The sequence below is a fragment of the Alexandromys fortis genome, unplaced genomic scaffold, assembly GCF_014885135.2.
Source record: "Alexandromys fortis isolate MF-2015 unplaced genomic scaffold, M_Fortis_MF-2015_v1.1 scaffold_7, whole genome shotgun sequence".
Lineage (NCBI taxonomy): Eukaryota > Metazoa > Chordata > Mammalia > Rodentia > Cricetidae > Alexandromys > Alexandromys fortis.
This window is the reverse complement of record NW_026067920.1, coordinates 11,920,820-11,933,815: the sequence shown is the minus strand read 5'-3', so window position 1 is coordinate 11,933,815 and position 12,996 is coordinate 11,920,820. Positions and strand designations below refer to the sequence as shown.

The following is a 12,996-nucleotide window of genomic DNA, read 5'->3' as shown; positions in this document are numbered from 1 at the left end:
CCTTGTCATCTATTACTCTGCTGGCCCCATGTTTACAGTACAGTACCTCCATCTGCGTATGCACAGAGGATTTGGGGGAATTTTTGTTTGTTTTGTTTTGCTTTGCTTTTGTCTGGTAAACACTATTTAAAGGAACAAAAACAAATGCATAGGATTGTGTGAACTTGGGAATGTATGAAGGAGCTCTGAGCTTTTCAAGTATAAAACCAAGTTTTATACTAAAAGAGATACAGAGTCAAATCAGTTTGAACATGTAAAGTGTCCCTCTCTCTGGTATGGGTGGGCAAATAATACTTAACAAATAAGCCAAACTATGACCTTAAGTCACTGAATGCATACTATTTTCTGTATGTGCACTTTAATGAAGCAGGTATGAGGGAAGCTAAGGTGTGCAGGAAGGAATACATTACTAGGACTGGAACTACCGGCGTTATCTCTGCCCTATAAAGTATCTACTTGGGATGATTTCCCGAGAAGATAGTTTGTTTAAAAGTCTCAGTTGTGTGACCTTCAGCTCAAAAGTCTTAAGACAAGTGTTTAACTGCAAAGGCATAAAATATCGGCATGGCTTCTAAAGGTAATGGCATTTTCAACATTAGCATAAGATTTGACCTTTGTGTCCAGTCTTCTGGGATGCGCCACGTTTGCATGTTGGGTTTCTTTTTCTTCCTGCTCACTGTTCAAAGGCATACCTTGAAGCATCGACTTCAAGAATACAGCAGTTCAAAGACAGAAAAGAACCCCTAAGAGGAGGACATCGCAGAGCAAAACTCCATTAAATTTTAACCTTTCAAACTGTAAAAGATGTGGAGTTGTTACATTTCCTCCTTACCCAAATTAAATTGGATCCCCAAAGACACAAATAAAGATGCAAGGAATCCATTGGCACAAACACAATGACTTTCAAGAGCCAGGTTAAATTACAGCACATCTCATTTATTCGCTACGGTATAAATATATTCGTGTTTCACAAATTGGTATTTATTGATTCAACAACAGAAAAGGCTATGTGTTTCATTTTCACAACGGAATATGTCAGAACAGGAGGAGAGGAAAATCATCAAGTCCTAAATTGCAATTTCTTTACCAAAAAGCATAATTTATGAGATTGATGCATACAAATCAAAACCACCGACATCAAAATCATCCATGATAGGATTAATCCTTACTGTTAAAATATCTCAGATAAAAATTATATCCAGAAAAAACAGATTTAATGAAGTCCTGGTATAGAAAAGAAATGGCACAATGAAGTGCTTTCCGTACAGCACAGCTATTATTACCCAATGCTAATGTTGGCTAAAGCCAGATTCTACAATGAAATTAATGTGCTTCATCATTGAGGTTCAGAAAAATGTTGTTAGAAAATGTTCAACAGTGTCTGAATGGAAATCCATTTGGTAGTAGATACATTGATTTTACACATTTTATTAACTGGAAGATGTCATTTATTATTTCAATAGAGCCTATGGGAGCCCTATCTTTGAGGCAGCAATTCTGAGAGTGACATTTTTTAGAGAACTTTTGAAAAGTACTGAGAGCTACGTGTTCTATTACTGTGTGCGGTGTATGATCCTTCTAGGGCTAAATTTTGCCTGGTGTCACTGGCTGTCCACCTGAATTGTGCATGTTTAGATCAGAGTGTTTGGCCATAGACCAGAGATTTGAGATTTTCTCTCTCTCTCTCAGAAATGGAGCCTAAGAATATGAGTTTCTACCAAGTTCCGGGTGAGGCTAAGCTATCAACATGGAACCTTCCATACCTCAAAACAGCGGGCTTAGAATTTTAAGACAACAATTAGTAATCCAAATCAAACATACAACCCACTTTTATTTCCTTCCATAACCACACAAAATGAGTCTGTAAGATTCTGCGAAGCATGTTATAAATGAAAAATGTCTTGAATTTTGCTGAAGAATTGGCATACAGCAGGAAAGCATATGGCAATCAATTTCTTCAGGTCACACCGTATTGTCATTTCGTTTTTGGAAAAGTTTGTATTTAAACTGCCGTGTGCTTCTTTAAAATGGGAAAATGTAAAAAGATGCTTCGTGATAATTGTTTTCTACTCAAATTAGTTAGGGACTCAGTTTATTTTAAAGGATGATGTAGCATGCGGCTTGGGTGGTCTAGGGTGGCTTTCTTGGCTCCTGAACCTCTTAGTTTGGACTCCTGTCACCTCATTGCTGTGTTTGTCACAGAGAAGCTGGCACCCACCTGGACTGGCAATCAGAGGAAAAAAATCTCTAGGAGTCTGCGTTGGAGAATGACCCTTAAGATTATCGGTTATTAATAAGCAAAGGGTTTCAAATTAGAAATTTAAGGAGAGAATGCTTGATTGTTTGAGCATTTCTTCCCGATCCTCAGCTGTATCCATGTTTGGTCGTCAGTGAACTCTCATGAAAGACAGGCTTACTCCTCTAGTGCCTCGTTATGTAAGCGGTACAGATGGTGATGTCAGTGGATGGTGCATCAGTAGGAAAGTGTGGAATTTACAGTTGCTCAGTGGCAAAATTAATAAAAACCTGAAAGAATTAATAAAAATAGTGACTAATTCATAACCATATTGGGCCTTTTAATATTGGTTGTTATTAAGGGAGCCATTGTCTCAGATATTATTGAACTATCCAAAAAAAAAAAAAAAAAAGCCAGAGGTCCAAGAACTCTGCTGAAAGTCTATGTATTTTAGATATGGAAGAGAACTTACATCTATGAAAACAATATGGCAGGCCTGAATAATGACAACCCTTGCTGACATGCCAACACAGATGGGCGAAATTCCACATGGCCCCACCCTAGATGAAGCAATGAATGCCTGCTAAGAGAGGGAGAATCAGTCTTCCCCAGATGGGAGACCCGTAATTGGATACTGGCTATCAAGTATTCAGCTCTAAAGCCATATACATGCAAACAAAGCTAAATGGACTGAGCAGAATGAATTTATATATTTACATATATGCATATGTAATAATAATAATGATGCATTTGAGAGGAAGCAGGAACAGGTACATGGGAGTGGCTGGAGAAAGAAAATGAAGGAAGGAGGAATGATGTAATTATATTTTAATTATAAATAAAATAATATTTTAAAAGGGCAGACACCGTGCCTTTATCCCACCCAAATCCATTGAGCTGTCAGCTCCCCAAATGAGGCCAAATAAGTCACCTGGAAAGTATCAATATCTCTTGGTTTTAATAACTTTACATTTCTAATGCTCTTAGTACAGTAAGCACTTACTTTCCTCAGAGTACGCTATCACCCAACTGCAAAATTGAATCCATCATTTGGGATAAAATAAGGCAGAAAAAGGAAGTTTAACAGAAGGGGCTGTCCAGTGCCTCCATGAACTAATGAAAACTCCGTACCCAGGATGAAATGCATCGGAGAGATAAGCCACCTAACCTTTGCCATCGTCCCTAGACTTTGGGGAAACTGAGGAAGGCTAAGGAAGAGGGGGTGAGCTGAAGAAGCCATCTAGCTAGTTTTAAAGCCTGCTGGCTGAGGTTCAGTTGTTCTATCCAAGAGCAGGGCACTGTGCTGCTGGAGGTCGCATACCTGTTCTAGAGTCGTCTGGCTGATGGAGTAGTGCTTGATATTCAGGAGGCTCTTGTTGTTCTCCAGAACCTTGAACAAATCAGCCAAACACTCCCAACTTTTCTGTACATGATATTCCAATAAATTCAGGTGCTGTCCCTAAAAGTCAGAAAATATGAGTCAAGACTAGAAATCACTGAACAAACTTGATTACATTACATCGCATTGTAAATGAATTCAAATGGGTTTTTACAGTCACACATTGAGTGCCAGTGACGTGCCGTAGGTTAATGTTGGGAGTCACTGAAGAACACTTACTGCTGACTGCTCACCCGGAGATACACTAGACAAGTGGTGTTCCCTCGGATTGGGATTATGTCGTGTCCCTCTCTGCCTAGCTGTGTCATAAGCACTAGGAGAAGCTGAAGTGGCCAGAGGCTGCCTACAGATGTTCCAAAAAGCGGGTGAGTACGGCATAATGAAAACACGTGAGGGCTCCCTGAGCTGCACTAGCACTGTGGGATTCTTAGTTCCCAGTGTTCTTCTCCATTAGCTGAACAACTTCTGGTCAGAAATGTCCCCACTCTGATTTTTAGCTTTCTGCTTTCCCACAGAGATAATGACTGTTGTATTTTACTGGGTTCTTAGGGTGTTCTTTTAGGGTAGAACACAATGATAGTGTCTCACAGGTTATTTGTCAACATGAACGAAGAACGGCTTCTTAATGCCTATTACTTATTAGAAGCTATAATACATAAGAATAACAGCCATTTCCAGGTGGTGGTGGCGCACGCCTTTAATCGCAGCACTCGGGAGGCAGAGGCAGGCGGATCTCTGTGAGTTCGAGGCCAGTCTGGTGTACAAGAGCTAGTTCCAGGACAGGCACCAAAGCTACAGAGAAACCCTGTCTCAAAAAACAAACAAACAAAAAATGAATAACAGCTGTCTAAAAAATTTCAAACCAGGCTGGAGAGACGGCTCAGTGGTTAAGGGCACTGATTGCTTTTCTAGAGGATCTGAGTTCAATTCCTAGCAGCCACATGGGAGCTAACAACAGTCTGTAACTCCAGTTCCAAGGGATCCAATTCCCTCTTCTGGAAATAGGAAGACTTTAGGTACCTGCTGTACAGACCTTTACACAGGCAAAACACATAAAATATAAATAAATAAACCTTGAAAAACATAACTAAAGGCAGTGTAGTGGCCCACACCTGTAAGTCTGTGCTTGGAAGGCTGAGGGAGGAGGTCTAGTCCACATTCAAATCTAACCTTAGCCAGATAGTGAGCTTCTGGCTAGTTGGGCTACATAACAATATTACGTAAAAATTGCAACCAATAATCAAATAAGAAAGACATAAAAGATAGGGAAGAACTACTGAGTGCTTTCAAAATTTCAACGTGTAGGACAACCTAATTACCTTGTCAAAATGCCACTTGAGTTTCAGTGGGTTGGAGACACTACTGGCCCATTCACCATGCTTGGTCACATCAACCTCAAAGCGTATAGTTCCAGGCATGATTTCACAAATGTGGAAATTTCCAAGGTTTATAATATGAAAATTACCAAGCTTATAAGCCCCATAGCAAATACACAGAAGAAATTGATTTATGTAACCGTTCAACCATGTGAACTGAGCTACATGATGGAGCTGTGCGTAGGGTAGGAGAGGAACATGCACAATTACAGTCTTCTCTGGGCTGTCCACCATGTCACCAAGGAGTCAGCCCTGCCATCATCAGAGGACTGAGCCATGTCCACCATCCAAGTTAATTTTGGTTGAAACAGCACATAATTCAAAAAGAGGGGGGGCACGGATAGTACAGAATAAAACAGAAAAATGACTAATAAATTTATAAAATGCTTTTAGCTGAAAACAGTAACACAGGCTATTAGGATTTCCTCTCCATGTAACTGATTTATCCCACTTGAACCAATCAGCCCCTCCTAGAGGGAGGATAAACTCCTAAAACAAGAAACTTTGGAAACTCACAAGGCTCAGGGAACAGAAAGTTACAAAATTCATGAAGGCCTTCCCAAAGTTATAAAAGCACAAAATAGTAACAGAATGGAGGCGACTGTCTCTGAAGTGGTGCGGAGAATACCTGGGTTACAGTTTGGGTGACTCGTCACTCATCCTGGAGGTGTTATTCAGTGATACCACTGCCCTTGAGTAACTCACACTCCGGTAAGTAACCCCAGTAAATTCACTAGCTCACTAGGCTAGACCTAAGGGGCATCCTTCCTTTAGCTGGCCATCAGTGCCTTGTCTTGGGTTAATGAGCATCCATTCTTGAATCCTATGGAAAAGCCACACAACGTACCTTAAACTGGATTCCTGGGAAATGAACCTTCAAGCAGTCGGAAACGGCACTAGGTTGGCTTCCTTCTTTGTGGAGCCAAACTTTGACTGTATAACCATCACCGAACCTGAGTCAGATAAAGATACATGTAGCATTACACATTTGGTACATATTGATTTACAGCGAAGGTATTATAGGGCCATTTGTGCAAACCTAGAGGATGCTGGTGACTACTTGAAATTGCTGGGATATTTGGATTCTCAAATGTATAATGTGGAGAAGTCAACTTTAAGCTGTACAGTTGCTGTCACTTGTTTACACTGACAGAGACATCGGCTCAACCTTAAAAAACAAATCAGCAAGTCCAGAAATCAGCACATCGTCGGCCAAAGAGCTAAGGTGAAAATGCAAATGGTGAAGGCAGAGTGCCGAGCGAGAGGAAGTCAGAGGTTGCCCTGGAGACCAGCCGGGGAAGCACATTTCTGCTGTTGCTGCTTCAAGGCCTGCAATGATTAAAATGCACCTAGAAGAAGATGAAAAGGAATAAATACATAAGCAACTTATGGACATTTTTGTCTGTTACATGAAAACATTTTCCAGGTTTAAGTCAGCCTCAGTGGAGAATCTTTCAAAACCCATTCAATCCAATTAATGTTGCCAATATAGTCCTAGGTGTGGAGCCAGCAACTGGAGTTTGGCCTGAAAGAAATTGGCAGCCCCTCCTCCAGAAACCATCATTTGTCCATGAGTTCTCCTTCAGGGATGGGGACTCAAAAACTCATTTCCCCTCCTTAATAAATGTTGGCTGATTTGGTCTCGCGCAGATCTTGTGAAGGCCATCGTGGCTGCTGTGAGCGCCTGTGTGCAGTTTTCTGGTCACGTTCAGAAGATGCTGTTTTGCTGCAGGCTTTCCCCTTTTATGATGGCTCCCAGGCTCTGGGGAGGGGGACCGAGATGCCCCATCTGTGGCCGAGCACTCCACTGACAAATATTCTTGTGACGTTAGTGAGCTGTGATTTTCTTCACTGACCACTCTCCACTGTACAAAGAATCCTCTCTGGTCCACTGGCTGAGGCAGACCTAGTTAGAAGGCAGTTTGATACTGCACCATTTAGTAGAATACTCGTAGTCAGTTGGTTTGATACTCTGCCAATTAGTAGAATATTAGAAGTTGGTTGGTTTGATGCTATGCCATCTAGTAAAATACTAATACTCAGTGGCACCAAGAGCCTATGAACTCTCTAGTCATGGTTTCTTAGTCTGAAGCTATAATACCAGGAACATGATTTTTCCTTGTGGAACAGACTTTAAATCCAACAAAAAAGTAATTGGCTGACCCTCATAAGATTCATGCCATTATTTGCACCCATGGGCATATCTTGTTTTGGTGGTCATTATTGTACTTCACAAAATGCACAGCTGGGTGAGTCTGTTGATGACCTTTTATCCTCAGAAGCCTGGACAAAATTTTCCAGTGCTATAAAATCTAGCCGGGGGGAGGAAGCTTCCTGGTCAGCACCAACCATATTGCTCCATAACACACAACCAATGTGTATGTGTAGGGTTTTAGCATAAAATTCTGGTGTTCAAGCAAAACCAGAGACCATAGCCTATGTTATTGGGAGGGGGACTATGTGTCTTATTCTATAGCTTAATCACAGGTATTGTGAATAAAACAGCATCTTAGTAGTGTTCTGATCAGTAAAACTCAGAGACCTCAATTGGTCATGATTACTCAAAGTATTACTGATTGAGAAGATTTTTGCTATTATTTTACTACTACTACTATTATGACGACTACTTTATTATTATACTTATTGTGGGGGTGAGTGAGTGACATATTGCATTTGGTTCATCTGTAGAGATCAGAGGTCAACTTCATTTAGTAACATCTCTCCTTCAACTTTTATGCAGGTTCCAGGAACAAAACTCAAGTTGGCAGATTTGTACAGCAAGTACTCTTACACAATCTTGACAGCCTGATTATTGAAATTCTTATCTGGGTAGTGGTATATCAATTATCAAGTTCAGAATATGGTATCCAGCACTATCTAGTATATTAATTCAAGCTGAAAAAAAACAGTTTAAAGAATGAAAAAATGCATTTAAAAAAATTTTCGGGACAGAGTTTCTCTGTAGTTTTGGAGTCTGTTCTGGAAATCTCTCTGTAGAACAGGCTGGCCTCGAACTCACAGAAATTGCCTGTCTCTGCCTCCTAAGTGCTGGGATTATGGACAATTCTTATGGTCATCATTTACTTCCAAAGCATCACTAGAGGAAAAGGGACATGAGTAAATTTCCCTCTGTAAGCCTGTCTACAATATGTGTATATTTTTATGCCTTGAGTCTATGTGATAAGGACAGGTGGCTTAAGACTACAAAGACTTGTTAGAGGGACACAGGTAACCCTTGTGAGCATCCTCTGAGACCTGCGTCCAGGGTTCTGTTGTTCTATCTGATGCCTTGGTTTCAGATATTGTGAAAATGATATGGTACATTTGAGATCATGTGAGTTCTTGCCTGCCTTCCCTCCAAGAACAGAGCAGGTAAACATCAACAATGCAAATTGGAGAGGTCCTTTGCTGTCAGTTCAACATTGATAATCTTTAAGGAAAAAACAGATATCCTGTGGGGTTAAAATAAAACAAATTTGAACACTTGGTAGCATCAGAACTATAACCTCAAGCCATTACAGCCATTGCAGTTGTGAAAATAAGTGCAGAATTTTGGTGGCTAAGACAGAAATAATTATCTCTGCCTGTAATCAATGAGAAGCTGACTCCAGTGAGCTCCCTGATAGAGCAGAAGCCTTGGGAGCATGGAACTAAAGAATCCTCTTTAGGTATCCAAGGAATCTTGTGGAAGTAGCTTCACGGAATAGTCAAAGCTTTTGAGGACCGTCTGGGCCCTTAATCTCTGAATCTCTAACCACATACAGCATATAAAGTTTTATCAAAAAGCTTCCATCGGTTCTGAGAGTTATGGTGGTCTTTGCAGGCTACTTTGCTTGGGGCTCTGGCTGTCAAAAGTGGGGCATTTATACAGTAAGAGTTTTGGTTCTTTAGTGGCTGTTACTGCTGTATTGACAGCAATCTGCTCTTTTTCCTTAGGGCTTGAGTTTTCCACCCATCAGAGAGCTCTGCAGTGAGTGGGAAGCTTTGCATCTGCAACTCCTCCTGCCTCTATTGACCATAGCCTCCATTCTTTCTGGCTGATGGCTTCTCATTTACACATGGCTAAGATGCCAGAGGACACTGATAAACCCACATGGATCTGCAAGGATGAACTACCTACCACTCCTATTCAGCCAGCTCTAGAAATCGTACACTAATCCACTAGTTCCATATAGAGGATCCAGATCAATGGCTATGGTACTCCATAGAACGGGAGAAAGAGGTTGAGCAGCTAATTGATACTGGCCACAGATACTGTCTTCACCAAGACTCCAGAGTGAGTGAACATTTCCATGCATCAAGGAAGAAAGGCATAAGCCTGAATGGTTGAAGGGACTTCCCAAGGTCAAGAGATTGGTCACTGGAGCTTTGAAACATCTCCACCGAGTAGGCTCCCAGCTCTGACCTGGCAGATCACTGAGTCCTGATGCAGGGACACTGAGTGGCAAAATGTTCCTAGTCACTCTGCTATCATTATGAAGAACTGTAACAAAGATGCTGGATCCTCGCAGCCTGCATTCCTCCTACAAAATGCCTGACTCTGGAAAGCTGGGAGAAATTTCCAAGCTCAGCTGTCACATCTATAGATGAGGCTAAGAAGAGACACTGCCTAATAAGATTATTGGAGGACAGAATTAATTCATCCTTGTGAGTTATTTGGAACAGTTTTTGGCACTGTGTAAATAAATATAAAAAGTGTAATTTCAGCTCTGTGCAGGATTTCGCCAGAATAAAACATCATTCTATTTGATATTGAGAATCCCACAGTTAATTTGGGAAAGTTCCATCAATGCAGACAAGACAGCGTGAGCACAGATTGTAAGCTGGTGTGTGTAGGGGATAGTGTGTAGGAAAAAGAGAATCTAATGTCCACTTTCCTTGCTTATATAGATTGTAGCCTTCATGGATATAGTTTGTTAATGAATTTTGAAAAATTCAGGTTAAAGTCCAATAATCATCTAATAAATTCTCTATAAGCACATATGCATATTAATATTTAAAATCTCTCAAAGTTATACCGCATTTGAAGTAACACCCTTCTAACTTTATTAGAGAGAAACAGAACAAAGAAAACATTTAGTTCCTAAGAAAAAATGCTTTCAAGAGAATATATATATGTATACATATATATATATATATATTTAGTAGGTAATATTCATGAATTTCTCTAGTCAGAAACATTTTGTAGACATAAAATTATAAAAGTATACATATTTTACACTTAAGAAAATCTTTATAAATCAATACATTAATTTATGATATATTAAATTAAGGTTTATTTTCTCAAATCTGCCTCAGTGTACCAATGATCTAAATTCCCAGAGTATTTATTTGATTACCAAACTTTTACAAAGACTAAAATGTTGCAGCATAGCCAATGAGTCACGGGTTGATATATACACTTACTGACCCAACATTTCAAGACTATCCAGTGTTCACCATCATTAGTGTAGCAGCAAGCAAAGATAAGTGAGCAGCATTATTGGCAGGCGATGTTATGTGTAAAAATACTTTGTGATATATTTCTTATTCATTGTGATATGTGTAAAAATACTGGCCACAGATACTGTCTTCACCAAGACCCCAGAGTGGGTGAACATTTCCATGCATCAGGGAAGAAAGGCATAGGCCGAATGGTTGAAGGGACGTCCCAAGGTCAAGAGATTGGTCACTGGAGCTTTGAAACATCTCCACCGAGTAGGCTCCCAGCTCTGACTGGGCAGATCACTGAGTCCTGATGCAGGGACACTGAGTGGCAAAATGTTTCTAGTCACTCTGCTATCATTATGAAGAACTGTAACAAAGATGCTGGATCCTCACAGCCTGAATTCCTCCTACAAAATGCCCAACCCTAGAAAGCTGAAGCGTGAGCAGCGCAGAACAGAATGGAGCATCTAGCACGTACACTAAAGAGTGAGTGAGCAGGGACTAAAGCCAAAACAACCCATCAAGTTAGAGCAGAAGCTCTGTTCTGCAGTTCTTGGTTCCAGACTCCATCTCTAAAAATATTTTACCCCAAATGAAAATTAAATGGTTCATGAAAATATGTTAATTTTATTCTTGGCCATTAAAATATATATCCTCAAAGAATTATGTAAAAAAAAACCTATTATTATATGAAATGGAAAATTATAGGTTCAGTAGATCATCAATTGTCTAAACATATTTATAATAAATTTCTAATAAAATACTAGAATACTATTTGAACATTCTATGACTGTTAGTTATTTCTCTATCTACATCTGAACACTAAAATGAAGAGATAATACCACCATCATAATCATAAAGAAACTTTTAGAATCGCGGTTTCTAAAAATACCAAGGATGTATTCTGTTGTGCCAAGTTCTGCAAGTGTATTGCCATTCTGGCTTTCAAGTATGCCTTCCAAAATTTACAGGCATAAAACTTCTAGGCATAGAAACTAATATTTAAGTTAAAATAATAAATATTATAAAAGTGTAATATTCTTTTAACATTTTTTTAAAAAACGTCTCCTTATGTAATTGAATTCTATAATCTGATTCATAAGAAATCTAAACACACAAATGTCCATTGATATGTTCTTCTCAATAAACAACTGGAATATGAAATATCTTTTTAAAATGATGTTTTCCTATTCACGATGGAATGAAAGCACATCGAGAGAGGAGTCACGTGATCCTGGAGCCTTACATGAGCTCAAACAAGCATGTACATCAAAGTATGCCCGGGAGATACAGACACACTGATGCTTCAGACCGTGTTATCTGATTCCCCACTCTTCTGTCTCACTACACTACAACCTGCTGGTTCATGGCTGTGCAACATGCCAACTTCCCGTCATCCCCCTTCAGTAACTGATTTGCAGTTGTTTATCTTTAGGATCCATAAAGCAAGGATTCAGAAGAAGACAGAGTAGAGATTGAATGTAAGAAAAGGTGGCAGAACGTTGGGTAGGTCACAGATATGTAGGTGGCTATGTGAAATGAGGAAAGCTTATCTGTATTGAAATTCCCTCAGCACTCTGTCAGCCCTGTATGACTCTTTGTGGTAGTCTGCAGGAAAATGGTCCCCATGGGCTCATATATTTAAATGTTTGATCCCTACTTGGTGGAACATTTTGGGAAGGATAATGAGATGTGGCCTTGTTGGAGGAACTGTGTCACTGGTTTCAAAAGTCCATGCTACAGCCAGTTTCTCTCTCCTCTCTCTCTCTCTCTCTCTCTCTCTCTCTCTCTCTCTCTCTCTCTCTCTCTCTCTCTCTTTCTCTCTCCTGCTTATGGATCACATGTTAGCTCTCAGCTACTGCTTCAGCACCATACAGGCCTGTCTTAATGAACCCTGCCATGATGGTCACTGACTCACCCTTTGAAACTGTAAGTAAGCCCACAAATTAAATGCTTTCTTTTTTAAGTCACCTTGGCCATGGCGTCTCTTAACAGCAATAGAACAATACCTATGACGACAGTCTTCTTCTAGAGAGACAAAGAACCATAAGAGAAGACAGAGGATAGTTCTGTCTTCATCTATCATGAGCGAAGTACCAAGCACACATTATTCCATTTAATTCCCTGGGAATTTATATACTATCGTCTCTAGCTCTGCAATACAAACACAGAATTAGAATCACATTGGGTACTCAAGAATTGATTTATCTCACACAGCTCAAAGGGACTAAAAAGGTTCACAATTCCAACATCCATAAATTCAACTAAAATCCACAGCTTACAGTGGGATGTCTTCTAATGGCTATCACAGCTCTGTTCTTTAAATGACCACAGTGACAACAGTGTGTTCAATTCACTCCTCATAGCCACCTGTGCACTGTGGCTCACAGATGGAATATTTTCTTCATAAGCTGAGCAGTTCTCAGGTCATTCCTCTTGTCACTCATCTTTTTTTCTGCCCCCCCCCCCGGGACATTCCACAAGTACATCTTTTCATCCTAAGTGTCTTTGCTGTCCAAATTTTCTTAAGTGGAGTTTGGAAAACTTCACAATAATCA

The 12,996-nt window shown here is 40.0% G+C and overlaps 1 protein-coding gene across 2 annotated transcripts in view; it reads right to left on the bottom strand.

The window, feature by feature from the left end:
• Nucleotides 1-915: 915 nt before the first annotated feature.
• The window catches only part of Abca13 (ATP binding cassette subfamily A member 13), a 399,663-nt gene continuing 387,582 nt past the window's right edge, over nt 916-12,996 (bottom strand). For both annotated transcript variants that reach the window (XM_050141226.1, XM_050141225.1), the window contains 3 exons: nt 5,859-5,964; nt 3,558-3,695; nt 916-2,526 (listed from right to left, as the gene is read on the bottom strand). In XM_050141226.1, the coding sequence (XP_049997183.1) occupies nt 2,494-2,526; nt 3,558-3,695; nt 5,859-5,964 (277 nt within the window). In that variant the 3' untranslated portion in view covers nt 916-2,493. The remainder of the gene's footprint in view (nt 2,527-3,557; nt 3,696-5,858; nt 5,965-12,996) is intronic.